Source organism: Phallusia mammillata, chromosome 7 (assembly GCF_965637545.1).
Source record: "Phallusia mammillata chromosome 7, kaPhaMamm4.hap1.1, whole genome shotgun sequence".
NCBI lineage: Eukaryota > Metazoa > Chordata > Ascidiacea > Phlebobranchia > Ascidiidae > Phallusia > Phallusia mammillata.
In genome coordinates, this window is record NC_137258.1 from 18763446 (window position 1) to 18777913 (window position 14468).

Consider the following 14468-nt stretch of genomic DNA (forward strand, 5'->3'; position numbering starts at 1 on the left):
ATGCAATCGCAAGTTTATGACGTACATGGTTAAATGTCCCCGGAAATGGCGCTAATTTTGTGACTTTGTAAGTCTGCACATGACTCGAGTGTTTAATTTTAAAACAAATTAAAAAAACGTAGTTTGATAATTCTTATACCAAACTTTAAAATTATTTGCGGTACGTGTAACATGTCAAGCTTGTAGTGCAACCCTTATTTGAACGTAAAAATCATACCGGTTTTTAGAAAGGGCAGTACGTGTTTATTATATTAGCATTTTTTCGGTCCTTTTTGGTGGGGTAATTTGCGGCCAAAAACATTTATGATTGTTTGAGGTGAATATTTATCCCAGCAGGAAAGCGAGGTTGTTTTCTGACTTTTTTGGATATGTTTTTGTTTGTTTCCTTAGTTTTCTGTTTCACTGTATTATACAGGGTTAGATTACCCATTAGGCTCTAGCCCAGTGGTTCTCAACCTTTCGTGGACCGTGGCCCCCTAAAAGTAACTTTTTGGCATCTTAGCCCCCTTCGAGGAACCCTGTAGGACCTGTGCCCCCCTTAAAAAATGTAAAATGCAATCTCGTGTTGGAATTCGGTACTAATTTCGGCTTTAAACAGGTCGAATAGAGTAAACAAGAGTCCGTAATCGTGAAAAATCTCAATATAGACAAATAGTATGTGAAACAGTCGTTTAGATTAGGAAATAATGTTAAAAAGAAGAAGGCTTTTAGCGGGTGTGGAACACAGCTCGTGGCTCCCCTGGAGGGCCATGGGCCTTGGTTGAGAACCACTGCTCTAGCCTATACATAGTCTCACGATTTGATATAAATAACATTGATAGTTAAGAGCTATGCAGCTCTCTTCGCGGATTCAACTTGTAAAACTACTGGTCCAGAATAAGAGTAGGCCCTATTTTAGCCAGCTGCATATATAGTCTCTGCAATGATGCTTAATAAAATGCTTTTTTAGGACTCAACTATACAATTAGTGTACCCACATGAACACAGCAATTACAATTTTGGTACATCAGCAGAACTCACAAACTTTAGGATGCACAAAATTTTGTTGTGTATGTTTTGCAAATATAAAACAACAAAAAAATAGGGTAATATATGGCATAGCATAGTTGGTACCCAAACTCAGGTAGTAAAACAAAAAGTACAAAAAAGCGCTTAGTTTGTTAGACTATTATTTTTGCACCGTGCGACAAATAACTATTTGTTCAAACAACAACAACAACAACATCAAAACAAAGTTGCAATAATACATTTAATTGCAAACTTATAACATTGTGCGAAACATAAAAGAAGGTGGATCCTTAAAATTTAACTCTTGGCAAGAGTTCGCTAAGATTAAAAAAATACTTTTCGAAAAACGACTTAGGGCGTTGAACTCATTGATTAGTTTGAGATAAAACTGTATATACGCAACGTAGGCACCAAAACATTGATTATGCAACACTTTCATGGTTGTAAATATGACATAAATGGCAAGAAATGTTCGTACGATGACAAGTACTTGTGGCCAAGAAACATTTTCACCTCTTACAGAAGCAGTTAAGGTTATTTTTTCTAATCGCACCATTAGTTTTAGGGAAAAAATGACATTTCTAAGTTATCACTGTCCTGATGACTTGCCCACAGCTTCTGCATAACTTGGAGGGGCAGTCTCAAAATTCTGTGATGTTGGCGCTAGGGGGTAAGCAAAGCTGGCAGAAAACGGTGGTGGTGAATTTGAGGCACCCATTTGGTGAAATGATGGAGCAGAAGGTTGGTTGCTATAGACTACACTTGTCCCGTGCAAGTTCGTTTCCATGGTAACTGATTGTTGGTTCCCTACGTGTTGTTCGATAAACGGCTGTTGCTGGTTGGCCGTGTTCCTAGAGGTTACGGTTGCACTGGAAACTGGTGGCGGAGCTGGTTCGTCACCTTTCCGACAGATGGTAACGGCAGCGACAACCATAACAACTCCGATTAACAAAAGTAGTGTTCCGATAAAATACGCCTCCTCACTGAAAATTAAAATAGCCCCGGGAACACCGCTGAAGACTCCGACGGATATAAGGGTACAGGTCCTGCAACATCTCTTCAGGCTCACTACAGAAAAAAATGTTTTGATAAAGATAAACATTAGATAAAACTTTTCAAGTAATTTTTTATAGATAGTGATGTTAAATTTGCTACATAAGTTACTTAAAACACATTTTTTGGCAAACAAAACATGGTCAGTGCAATCTTACAATACACTTCAACTGTACAATAAAAAATGCGATTCAAAGACAAACCATCAATTGTTCAACAAAATAAAACTTACTTTTAGGTTGGACGTGGGCCCCATAAACCGCCTTTGTCGTTTATTCGTTTTCGTGAACAGAAATATTTTGACAAAATTATATTTTCCACAGAGTTTTTTAAAGAAACAGCTTCCTAAAACCTTGGGGTAATTTGCTATGTAACTTATTTAACAAAGTATTTAAAATGTGGAAAAGGCAAGCACAACATGCAAAGTTGAATTGGCAATGCATACAAATTGGTGCGTTAGTATAACAAACACAACTAACAAAAATAAAGGTAAAATTTACTGGGATCAGTTGGCACTGTACTATTAATAGATTTAAAGCAAAAGCGTTACGCAATACATGCTACTTAAATCGTAAAAAAGCAAAAACACAATAGACAAAAAATATGAAGAAGTAAATAAGAGGCGTTTTGAAAACGCTAACACCCATATTGACGATAAAGCACATTGGGAGGTAAAACAGTTTTAGTAAACTAGCTGACTTTGTTTCAGCAGACGTAACACATTTTATCCTTACAAACTAGGCCTACCATGTTTCCATCCCCCAAAAGGAGGACACATTGTTAAAAAGAACATAAAAAATACATTAAGGACCCTCAAAAAATAAAAGCATCAGAAATTAGACGGGATAGAACAGTTTGGACAAAGTGTAATGTTTATCACAACACTAAAATAACTTGTATTTAAAAAAAAAGTAAAATCCACCTGTATTCTTTAAAAACTAAGCTGAAGATGTATATTGTCTGTTTTTAAAGGCATAATTGTCACATATGTATTTGGTAAATCAGAATTTCTATTTTGGATGACAAATGGGCACTTTTCCTCGGAGGACAACTTAGTTTATGTTAAAAAGGAGGACATGTCCTCCAAAGAGACGTATGGTAGGCCTACTACAAACATAATACCTTACAATGATGTAAACACTATTATATCTGAAAATATCTGTAGGAGATAAAACTATACAACTTACAACTTGCCCTTTAATGATAAAACAGTATTGGTTGGTTTTCTAAATCTTAAGGAAAAGTTCTAGTCACGTGTTCATTGCTTCTTCGTAACTTGGAGGAGCTGGTTCCGAACTTTGTGACGTTGACGAGAGCGGGTACGCAAAGCTTTCGGAAAATGGTGGCGGGGAGCAGTTCGGGTCTGGGTCATCCCGGTAACTTGTATCTGGTTGGGGATTTGAGGCTACTGGTGCAGAAGGCTGATTATGGCATACAACATCAACCACGTGCAAGTCTGTTTCCATGGGAGCCGATGGTCCGTTGGTGGTGTGTTCCTCTAAAAACGGCCGTTGGTGAATGATGGTCTCGGCGATGAAGGAATCCCCTTCGGCTGGCGCACGGGTAGATATATCGTCTTTAAACTTTGGACACATCGTTAAGCCGCCTAACACCATTGCCAGTCCGAATACAAGAAGGATTGATCCGCCAATAATTAATCTTAGGCCGCTTAATAGAACTCCTGAGACTATGCAGCAGATTAGGCCGATGGAAAAAAGGAAGATACTACAGCAACATTTCACCGGATTTACTGAAGAAAACAAAAAAGCGTTAAATAGGATAGCATTAGAAACGGTTTTCCCTATGATTTGGTAAGCACAAGTGAATGGCGTGTTGAAAGATCATAAAAAAATAAGAAACCCGGTTACAAAAACATTGGATTTTAAAACATTTACTAAAAGAGCTGACACGACTGTTGTTTTAAAGCCGACTCGGTATTGGTCACTTTTAGCCCGTTTAAATGGCCATTTCAAAACGGGCCTTTTTACAGAGGGCCGGCCATCAAAGGTTGGCGATTTTTGGCCGCTTTTGTGACTAGTTTACATGTCCTGTTTACGTAATTGTGTTGGGTAGTGTGCCATTACGCAAAAATACTACTCGAATGGGATAAATTTTCGGATGACTTGTGTACAATTGTCGATAGAGCTAAACATCAGTTAATGAAACTTTTGTTTTCGCAGAAATTTACTTTAATTCATTTGCGCCTGTTCTGTCCAAGGCGAAATCCACTATAGCAGGGCTTCCCAAACTTTTTTGATCGCGACCCCTTTTAATCTCTTTAAATTTTTCGCGACCCTTCACGGATAATATGATAAACAGTGCGAAAAAAACGTTTGTTGTATTTATTGAAACGCCGAATTCGAGCGAAAACTAAAAACAACGTACCGGTACTCGGAGTCTACTACTTTACACGTTCAAACACCGATAACTTTTACGTGCTTTAGCCTTAGTTTCTGACAGATTGTTTTGCAAATAGGCACTTGTCACAATTTTTTCGTGTGGTTTGAACGTTTGCTGTGCGTCGAGAACATACGCACGTTCGTAAAGGACGATTTACCGAGTCGGCAAGTTTTACAACGATTTGGGTTTTAAGTAATTTGTTAGGGCGGAAAATAAAGTAAAAGCAATTCAAGTTTCAAATCGTGTATTGTTGACGCCTAAACTGAGCTCACCTTGGACCAAGTTTAGGCCGTTGCAGTGCAAACGGATATTAAACACTGCTTAGAAATGTTGCGTTTCAACCGACGTCTGTTCGATCAATGGCGTCACTACAAGCGCGTTTGCGCTTGGCTGAAAACGTTTTAAAACCGACGTAACTTGAACAAAGATGCGATTTTGACGTTATACAAAGATAAAGGCCGGGGGTGTGCGGCACCCTCACACCCCCGTACTCTGCGCCAGTGTATTGAGTACTTTTTGCAGAAATTGGTACAGCTCTCTGCGACCCCTCAAGTTTGTTAAGCGACCCCTTCCGGGGTCGCGACCCCCAGTTTGGGAAGCCCTGCACTATAGGATATTACGATAATACACGAAACAAACAAATGGTAATTTCACTTTAAGGGACATCGCTTGTGCAATTTTACGATGTAGATAACGCTTACATTCAAAATAGGGTGATGCCGTTGTAAAATCAACCGAGGATTTGTAACAATGAAACAACTTACTTTCTGATTCATGTTCAACGTCTTCCCTGTACACCGTCCTGCGTTGTGTATTTGTCATCACAATAAGAAACTGTTCATCAGGATTATATTCCTACATACATCTCTAAAGAAGCAATGCTTAGGACGTAATAATATTAATTGTTAACTAACCCTAACAAAACATAACACGAATTGGTTAACAAACACAACAAAATTAAACTGGAATGGCGTAACATTTTGGTACGTAATTGTTACAAACATTTTCAAAGGTCAAATAAAAACGATAACTTGGTTGTACTATACGTTTAGTAGTGTGAACGTAAAACATTAAAAAACTTGAAACACAAAAATATATGGAAGCAGTTAGAAAAACAATAAAAAATGAAAAAAGCAAAAACAGTATTGTTGCATGCACTGGCATTTTCGGCGCTAACACCTGGCGAATAATGAACTTTACAAAAGAAAATATGACAAAATAAAATCGATGTGACACTTGCAAAACAACTAATAAGGTACTGCATTTTTGGAAGTCTTTTTCACTGATGTGTATTGAACTAAACAAAATAGGCAGAGAATAGAAACGTAAATCATTACTAGCATAAATACTAAAAAAACACATTTGGTTGCTTGTTTGATTCACCTAAGCAGGAATGGACGTTTTTACCTTTTTCCTATGCAGGTCACTTGTTCATAGCTTCTTCGTAACTTGGAGGAGCCGGCTCCAAACTATGTGACGTGGCCTTAAGTGGATAAGCAGAGCTGACAGAAAATCTTGGCGGTGGACAGTTCGGGTCCACTTCTACTTGGTAACCTGTTCGGGAATCCAGGGGTGCTGAAACAGAAGGCTGGTTATCCTGGTAAACTGTATTACTCAAGTGTAAGTTCGTTTCCATGGCAACTGAAGGGTCAGTTCTTTCGAGGTGCTCAAAGTACGGATGTTCTTGGTTGACGTGAGCGGTTTCCCTGTAAACTGGGATTGTGGTTGGTTTGTTTTGTTTCTTGCAGCAGACAACTATGCCAAACAACAACATTGAAGCACCAAGAACAATGGGAACTGGTCCGGGAACAAATAGTCCTTCACCAAACATCAAAATAAATCCAGTTAGGCAAGTGGCCGCGCCGATTAAAATGAGAATAACACTACAGCAACATCTCAATGGGGTCACTGAAAAAGAAAATCCCTAGATAAAGATGCAAATTTTAATAGCGAAATTGTGTTCCGCGTAGTCAAAAGATTTTGCCTTTTTGGGGACAGTATAGACTTTATCGACACTGCTTATGAACTATGGAAATGCAAGCACAACAGACTACAAGCAGATGAAAAGCCTACTTTAGACGGTCGTGGTCAAACGCATGTCGAATTTGGCCAGCAATTTTGTGCGATTATACCCGGATCGTTTGTACTGCCTTTGTCACTTAAACGGAAGACACATGCAGGCCTCTTAAAAATGTAGGTCTGGGATATAAAGCAGCTTAAAGTAGTTGAAAATCAAACATGTAACTTACTTTGAGTCTCAAGTTGTGCGCCATTCTCGTTAATCCTTGTTTGTTGCGTATTTGTCATCCTATGAAACACTATTTGAACAATCTTACTTTAAAACACCTATAAATCTGAAAAACATACACAATTTGTTTGGTTTTATAGTGCTGCCTCCAGGTCATATGCTGGGTTTGGAAACCTTCCGGTTTTTTCGATTGAATTTCGGTTGAAACCAATACTTGTTACGATCTACTACGTTACGATTAAAACACCACGTACTTTTATACATGCACACCATACAAAACTAATATGAAAAACAAAACATGTAAAAAAAACACTTGGTTTAGCACCGGCTTCGAATTTGAATAAAAATTACACAAACTTTGGTGTGTATAAATTGCAAACACAGTAATAAACTAGAATGGTGGCTTTCTGATATACTTCCATTTTATATATTCTATACGATATTTACCAATTTACTATACACATCATTTGATCTACACATATGATTGTTTTTGTAAACAAAAACTAATGGGTCCCCACACGCGTGTTTGTGCGGATTTGCGGTAAACAAATGTTGCGGTGATTTTTAAATTCTTAAGAACAAATTTTTAGAAAGCATTAACCCAACAATGAAAAATTTTGTTGTATTTTTTTGCACTATTATTGTCGTATAATTACGAAAACATTAAAAAAGAACGAAACAAATACTTTCAATTTAATCTCTTGCTTTGACCCAGATATTGTCGTCCAAGGTCGGGTTTTAAACACAATTTTTTCTAGAAAGCTGTAACAGTTGTGTTACAGACAATTAAAAAGCGATTTGCTGCAAGTGTATACATAACTTTTCATTTAACTTTGTTTCGCAAAACGAGTTTTTCATTTTGTTTCGCAAAACGAGTACCATTGACCTGTAGTAACCTTTAGGGTGCACACACCAAACGACTGTTTGACCTTTTGACACCGTTTTCAATAGCACGCCGTCCTTGGTGTTCAACAACACCGTTTGCCCTAATTTATACATGCCTTGAGTATTTGATTCAAAAAAAAAAACGCTACGTTATGGCGAAAGAAAGTTCTGAACTGTGTTAGTAATACCTACTAATTGACCTTAAGTAACCCGTGGTCATGCAGCGGCCAACCTGACAACGAGCATTTAAAAAACGTTTATCTTGCAAAAAAGTCAAGTTTATTTTTTTATATTTAGTTTGTTTAACAAAGTTTTGCTTGACAATATACGAAACCGAAGCACGCTTATTAGGTTTAAATCGCGTCATATGTGTGAAACCTTTGCCAAAACTGAAAATGTGAGTGATAACTTAATAAAACGACTTAGCATTGCTGTGCAAAACAGCTGATTTCTAATCACCGAAACGACGTCTCGTAAAACGTCTGTCCGACGTCAAGCTGAGCCCTCCCGAACTGCCCTATTATTCGTTAACGTACTCTCTTGGGACTTCTACCTACATTGTCTTTCTTGACCAAACGAGCGTTAGACACATTTACGTTTCGGGAGCCTGTGGGTGTGTCGCTGGGTCATTCGGGGTCAAACTTCAGGTGGACCAAGTTCAGATTAATATCTAACATATGTCCAAATTTGAATAAATTTGAAGCACTCTTTCTTTACTAAACGAGCGTTACAAACCAGCGTTAAAAATTTTACGTTTCGGGGGCCTGTGGGTAAACCGCTGGGTAATTTGGGGTCAAACTTCAGGTGGAGCAAATTTGGATTAATATGTAACACATGTCCAAATTTGAATAAATTTGAAGCACTCTTTCTTTACTAAACGAGCGTTACAAACCAGCGTTAAAAATTTTACGTTTCGGGGGCCTGTGGGTAAACCGCTGGGTCATTCGGGGTCAAACTTCAGGTGGACCAAGTTCAGATTAATATCTAACATATGTCCAAATTTGAATAAATTTGAAGCACTCTTTCTTTACTAAACGAGCGTTACAAACCAGCGTTAAAAATTTTACGTTTCGGGGGCCTGTGGGTAAACCGCTGGGTCATTCGGGGTCAAACTTCAGGTGGACCAAGTTCAGATTAATATCTAACATATGTCCAAATTTGAATAAATTTGAAGCACTCTTTCTTTACTAAACGAGCGTTACAAACCAGCGTTAAAAATTTTACGTTTCGGGGGCCTGTGGGTAAACCGCTGGGTCATTCGGGGTCAAACTTCAGGTGGACCAAGTTCAGATTAATATCTAACATATGTCCAAATTTGAATAAATTTGAAGCACTCTTTCTTGACCAAACCAGCGTTACAAACCAGCGTTAGACAGAAAAAAGAAAAAAGAAAAAAGAAAAAAGAAAAAAGAAAAAAGAAAAAAGAAAAAAAGAAAAAAAGAAAAAAAAAATACGGACAAAAACAATATGTGTCCCCTTCAGGGAAGGGGACCCATAAATATATAGGTAAAATCTCCAGTGATCTTTCGCAAAGAATCGCGTATTGCTAATATAATGGAAACTCGTTTAGGAAACTTTAAAAGCAACTACGCCTAACATAACTATGTTACTAACAAGTATGTATCGAATTAGTTTGTCACTTAAAAAAGCTCACATTAGGCCGAACTTAAAAAAATTACGACAGGATTGCAACACCATCGAATTGGCATGGCAAAAAATGATTTCATGGACCAAAACTTAGTGCATCATTGTTTTTACGATTTTTTTCTTGTGAGCTATAAGCTTTAAACAACAACAAAAACAAACACGCAAAATCGAGGTAATAAATATTTTTGTTAACACGACAAACACTGTACTTACACATAGGCACCTTAAACACGTTGCGTATGGTTTGAAGCACCGTACTGTCTGTGATAAATCAAAAGCAAAAATAAAAGCAAAATACAAGTCAAATAATCGTCAAAAAGATTTCTTTAAAATTGTTGCTGCAATCTCACACAACACCAAAGTGATAAATAACTTTCCACTATGTCTCAGTTTAAAGCTACGGGGTACATGGCTTGTTTTTTCAGATTTTACTTTTAGATTGGATAGAATCACTTAACCCTTGTTAATGGCCCGATCACGTCTTCACAGCTTCTTCGTAGCTTGGCGGGGCCGGCTCAGTACTCTGTGGCTTTAGTGGGTAAGCAGAGCTGGCAGAAAACGAAGGAGGTGAACAGTTCGGGTCCACGTCAATAGGGTAACTTGTTTCTAATTGGAGATTTGGTCCGGTGTAGGCTCCTACAGAAGAGGGGTGATTGCTAATGTAGACTACATGAGCCGTGTTTAAATTCGATTCCATAGTCAATATGGGTTCGTTTCTAATTTGCTGCTCTAGGAACGGATGCTGCTGGTTGCCATTGGTTGCGGCGGTTATGGTTGTCCCGGCAACTGGTTCTTCGATTGGTTTGTTTTTAAGACACTTGTATCCCTTGACCATGCTAAAAATTAATATCACAACTCCAATAATGGAAAGCGTTAATCCGAACAACGTCATTTTGTGACTGCTCATCACAGCTGTCCCCGCAACGGAGCAGCTGAAACCCATCATAACAAACAGAAAAGTGCAACAACATCCTGCAAGGTTACCTGAAGAAAAGGAAAGTCGTTAATGGGTATCAACCAAATTGTAAAAGGGCTTGAAATTGAAGCCTGTTTGATTGACAGGCCTATGCATTAAATCCTCGGGAAAGACAAAGACAAGAAACACAATAGGCAATTGGTCTTGAACAATGCGCTTTAGGGCTGTTTGACATTAGGTCAGGTCAAACCACTAGCTACTTAGCTAGTTAAGTTTATTCAAAAACGTAGGCTACTGACACACAAGCGTAAAGTCAGGTCCGAATCAAGTCCTTTTTTTCAAGAAACCTAAGCCCGAACACTGCGCGACTTACAACTCCGGTATGAACACATGCGGAAGTTTTGAACAGTGTTTCTCAGCCGAGTGCGGATCTAAGTAAAAAAAATGGCCTTCGCAAGTCCGCGACCACCGCGCCAAATGGAAATTTATGCCATTCAACTCTATCGTTATTACTAGCTTACATTGATTATTATCATTTGTTAATTCCGAGGCAATATATTGTTCCGACGCCCGAAAATAGCGTAATATACTGATTTTCAAATGTAGTAAATTTTTAAACACTGCAATATCAAACATTTCGTATTTTTAACACGGCCATTTAATGGTGCTACGTCTATGTAAGGTGACTCCTTGCATAAATTGTAACAATAAACACAAAATCTTACCTTGTTGTCCAGGGTCGGTATCGTTTTCCGTCCTGACTTGTGCATTAGTCATGTAATTCAAAAATATTTCAATAACCTTAATTTACAACACTCTGTAAATCTGAGAAAAAAACATGAGCAAAATTAAACTTACATCTAACTTAGTAGATTTAATTTTTTTTACAGGAAAATTAGATACATAGGAGAAAGAAAAGTGTCAATAAAAACGCGAAAAAACTGAGCATCCGCATTAGCTGATAATTTGTAACATTTTTGGTAATAACATTTACAACATTCTTAAACATTCGGCCAGTGGTTCCAATACTTCAAATACAAATTAACCAGATGTCATAACTTGTCGCTTTAGCAAAACCTTGCTGACCACGGGGCCTTACATCGACATTATAAACCACGAGCTAAACAAGTTGAAATTTGAATTCCTCCCCTTAAGTTGTGCAACAAATTCATTACCGGGGATCAATTGCTTTCAGTTTGGAAACAGCAGCATGAGGCTTTAAGATATTTAAAATTATGAATTGCACCAAAAGCTAGACGATGGAAACACAATAAAAGTAGGTATAAAATAAGTCTTAATATATTTAGTAAATACTGATATGCAAATTTCTAATTCTTTAGAAGGCACATATCCGCAACTTATTTGGAACTCACACAGTTATCTCTAGTGATTGCAAAAAATAATTGCGGAAATCATAAGCATCTAAAATAGTAAAATGTTTTGCAATATACCAAGTGCAGCATGTTCGTCGGAAATGATAACTAGAAGAAGCACATACGATTTGTTTGATTCCGTAAATGTTCTAGGGCGTATACTTTTAGTATGAAAGTTACATGGTGTTTGATACAAAACAAGTTTTTAGTGCGATGAACAAAGAAACAACAACAAAAATGCACCAACAATGCGTTTTCTAGTGAGTGCAGTGCAGAATTCCCCCTCTTAATTTCGAAGACTTCTGTGATTGGTTTGAACAAGAAATTATTATTTAGGCGCACAAACAATTTTGTAAACTCATTTTGTGTCTACAACATCGTTATAAGCTGGAGGGGCAGGACTGAAGCCCTGTGGTGGGTAACTCGGATTGGTTGGGGGATAACCTGGCGTAGCGAAATCAGGGTTGTTGGGTGCGTAGCCTGGGGCAGCGGCTGGGTTAGTTGGGGGATAACTTGCAGTGATTTGTGGTTCTGGATAGCCTTGTCCCTGTGGAGCGGGCATTGGTACTTGCGCCCCCTGCTGGTGTTGGTACGTAGTTGTCACTTGCGGTTGACCAGCTTGGTAAATAGTGGTCGTCGGGTGGACGTTGGTTTGCATGTTAACGTTCTGGGCTACACCGCCTTGTTGGACCACATAGGGTTGCTGTACAGTAGTTGTAACAACTTGTCCTCCTATTACATTCCCTGTAAGTCCTGCTTGTTGATTTTTGCGGCACATCACCACACCAATTATCACCAATACGATTCCCAAGCTGAGCAAAAGCGGTCCGGCAACGAAGGAAGCACCCGTGGCTGTTAAAATTATGCCGGGAAAGCAAAAGAAGACGCCGAACATAATCATCCCGACACTGCAGCAGACTGCCATCGGTTGTCCTTGAACTGCGCAGAAACAAACAAACACCAGACGGTTAAAAAATAGTCGCTTAGAGTTTACCAGCATGGCATTAGTTTTTCTGCGTTTTCGTAAATATTTAACAGAACTTTGAAATGACCGAAAAAATACCTGCACTTTTATCCTCCTCAAACTTTTTTGTGTTATTAATATTACTGTTATAATTTTATTACTATTGTGGGTAATATGTTTTGTTGCTCAATAAAAAAATGTTTGTTAAAACCTGCACAAGGCGAGGTACGAAAATGTGTGGGATGGTTTTGCTTAAACATTAGCTCTGTGCATATTTTCCACTATATAGCTACAGCTTACCTGGCTGGGGTCTGTAGACTGGTTGATTAGTATTTGTGACGTACACGGTTCGGTTTTGTACTGTTGCCATTTTTTCGGTTTAATTATCACTAAGGTTTAACAATTTGCGTCTGCATAAAACATAAAGTTTACAAATTTATTTCGTTAATCCATTAAAAATACTCCGCTACAGGATACAACAATTACAACAATGTTGCAGGTTGCATGTACAACATATTCGTTCCTAAAATACGATGTATGTCTAGATGGGGGCTGATGGATGTACAGCCGTAGGCATTGGATACAGATGTGTAAAATCACAATTTGCATTTGAGTACAACGTTTTTTGCGACCTTATAAGAACTTTCAGTTTGATTGTCCTGACTCACAAAGCAAACATTGTAACTGGTTGTCAAAAATCGTTGTCATTGGTCAAAACAAAAAAATTAAAACCTCGGAAAAGCGAGAAATTTGTAGACCTACGTCTCACTTCAAACAATAAAATCTAGCACACCGAGACACCCCAAGGCCATTGTGCGATAGACGAGTGAAAACTAAACAGTACTTTAGGCGCTGATCGCGGTAAAATTGTGGAATGTTGTGTGCAATTGAAATAAAGTTTATGGCAAGCAAGTAGCTTCAGTTGTTAAAAAAGACACGTCAACTTTTTTTACTGTCAGTCCAGAATCCGTGTTTGGCTTTCTAACTAAGCATGTAAACTTTATGTTAATAATACATAATGAACCTTTTAGTCACCAACTGACAAAATGTGAACCAGTTTAGCTTTAATTGAAAGCAGAGCAGTTACGTCATGGTTTTGATAAGGCGTACATGTTTCCTGTCTATTACCAATCATTGGTAGCTTGTGCAATGTTTTTTGATGGCACACCTTCTGTTAAAAACAATACATTTCAGAAGCTTAAATTACATTGCCTGTTTTCGATCAAAACAAGTTCAACATAGGTCTGCAGTTGCGTTTCCTATGAGTAACACAGAGTATCAAAACCTTTACCTCATATTGTGCACACAAATGTACTTGTAATTGCACCTTATTTTATTAACTTTAAACATACAGTTGCGCAGATATTGCAAAACTTTTGTAACAATCACCAATGTTTAAAATAACTTGAAGCAACATATTTTGTCACCTCTTGCTATAAGTCTGTTTTGCAGTAGTAAGCTACGTCTTAACTCTACAATACGTCTTCTCCTAATCAGTAAACAACGTGTCTTTGAGTCCACATCGAAGCAACTGCTTGTTACACAGCCTGAAACTGTCAACAACTGGTTCATGCCCAGCCTCCGCGCCCAGCGCGAGCGACGCTTCGGTGCGTGACGTACTTTTGCTTATGACGTCGCTCACGTGACTTCTGTTGCACTGCGAGTGTTTTGCGTGTTGACGCTGGTGTTGAGAACAGCACGGTTATTTTGCGAATCACGTGAAAGTGGAAGAAAGATGGAAAAATACAAAAACGGCAGTAGTATGTTGTTGATCGGGTTTGACCTTGTGCGCGAAATAAATTTATAATGTAAAATACATTGAGTTCAGATTGTTAATTTCAAACCCGTATTAAAGTAAACAAACCTCTACCTGTCAACGCTTTTTTGTAGTTGCGTTTACATTACATATGTAGCCTACAATCACTGCTTGTGGCCAGCCAAACATTGCCATAAACCAACACACCTCTATAAAAA

At 38.2% G+C, this 14468-nt stretch overlaps 3 protein-coding genes across 4 annotated transcripts; all 3 read right to left on the bottom strand.

The window, feature by feature from the left end:
- Positions 1-2413: 2413 nt before the first annotated feature.
- LOC145237188 (uncharacterized) lies at positions 2414-5326 on the bottom strand. The gene is made up of 2 exons (XM_080099959.1): positions 5226-5326; positions 2414-3811 (listed from the first exon to the last, which is right to left on the bottom strand). The coding sequence occupies exons 1-2, from the start codon at positions 5281-5283 to the stop codon at positions 3312-3314; spliced, it is 558 nt and encodes a 185-aa protein (XP_079956085.1). The 5' UTR covers positions 5284-5326; the 3' UTR covers positions 2414-3311.
- A 50-nt stretch (positions 5327-5376) lies between these two features.
- On the bottom strand, positions 5377-10978 carry LOC145237187 (uncharacterized). Of its 2 annotated transcripts, XM_080099958.1 has the most exons (3): positions 10883-10947; positions 6711-6815; positions 5377-6369 (listed from the first exon to the last, which is right to left on the bottom strand). In XM_080099958.1, the coding sequence occupies exons 2-3, from the start codon at positions 6766-6768 to the stop codon at positions 5885-5887; spliced, it is 543 nt and encodes a 180-aa protein (XP_079956084.1). In that variant the 5' UTR covers positions 6769-6815; positions 10883-10947; the 3' UTR covers positions 5377-5884. The 2 variants fall into 2 exon arrangements, with proteins under 2 accessions (XP_079956084.1, XP_079956083.1); XM_080099957.1 differs by lacking the exons at positions 5377-6369; positions 6711-6815 and adding an exon at positions 9343-10225 and having other exon boundaries at positions 10883-10978.
- A 3-nt stretch (positions 10979-10981) lies between these two features.
- On the bottom strand, positions 10982-14104 carry LOC145237186 (uncharacterized). The gene is made up of 2 exons (XM_080099956.1): positions 12795-14104; positions 10982-12469 (listed from the first exon to the last, which is right to left on the bottom strand). Exons 1-2 carry the CDS (start codon positions 12862-12864, stop codon positions 11889-11891), a joined length of 651 nt encoding a protein of 216 aa, XP_079956082.1. The 5' UTR covers positions 12865-14104; the 3' UTR covers positions 10982-11888.
- Positions 14105-14468: the final 364 nt, after the last annotated feature.

Excerpts from the sequence above, each read along its gene's own strand:
- LOC145237188 (XM_080099959.1), bottom strand. The coding sequence starts at position 5,283 with ATGACAAATACACAACGCAGGACGGTGTACAGGGAAGACGTTGAACAT. Across the intron at positions 3,812-5,225 it reads CGTTGAACATGAATCAGAAA|TAAATCCGGTGAAATGTTGC; the intron begins GTAAGTTGTTTC and ends TGTTTTCTTCAG.
- LOC145237187 (XM_080099957.1), bottom strand. The coding sequence starts at position 10,934 with ATGACTAATGCACAAGTCAGGACGGAAAACGATACCGACCCTGGACAA. Across the intron at positions 10,226-10,882 it reads TACCGACCCTGGACAACAAG|GTAACCTTGCAGGATGTTGT; the intron begins GTAAGATTTTGT and ends CCTTTTCTTCAG.
- LOC145237186 (XM_080099956.1), bottom strand. The coding sequence starts at position 12,864 with ATGGCAACAGTACAAAACCGAACCGTGTACGTCACAAATACTAATCAA. Across the intron at positions 12,470-12,794 it reads AGTCTACAGACCCCAGCCAG|TTCAAGGACAACCGATGGCA; the intron begins GTAAGCTGTAGC and ends GTTTCTGCGCAG.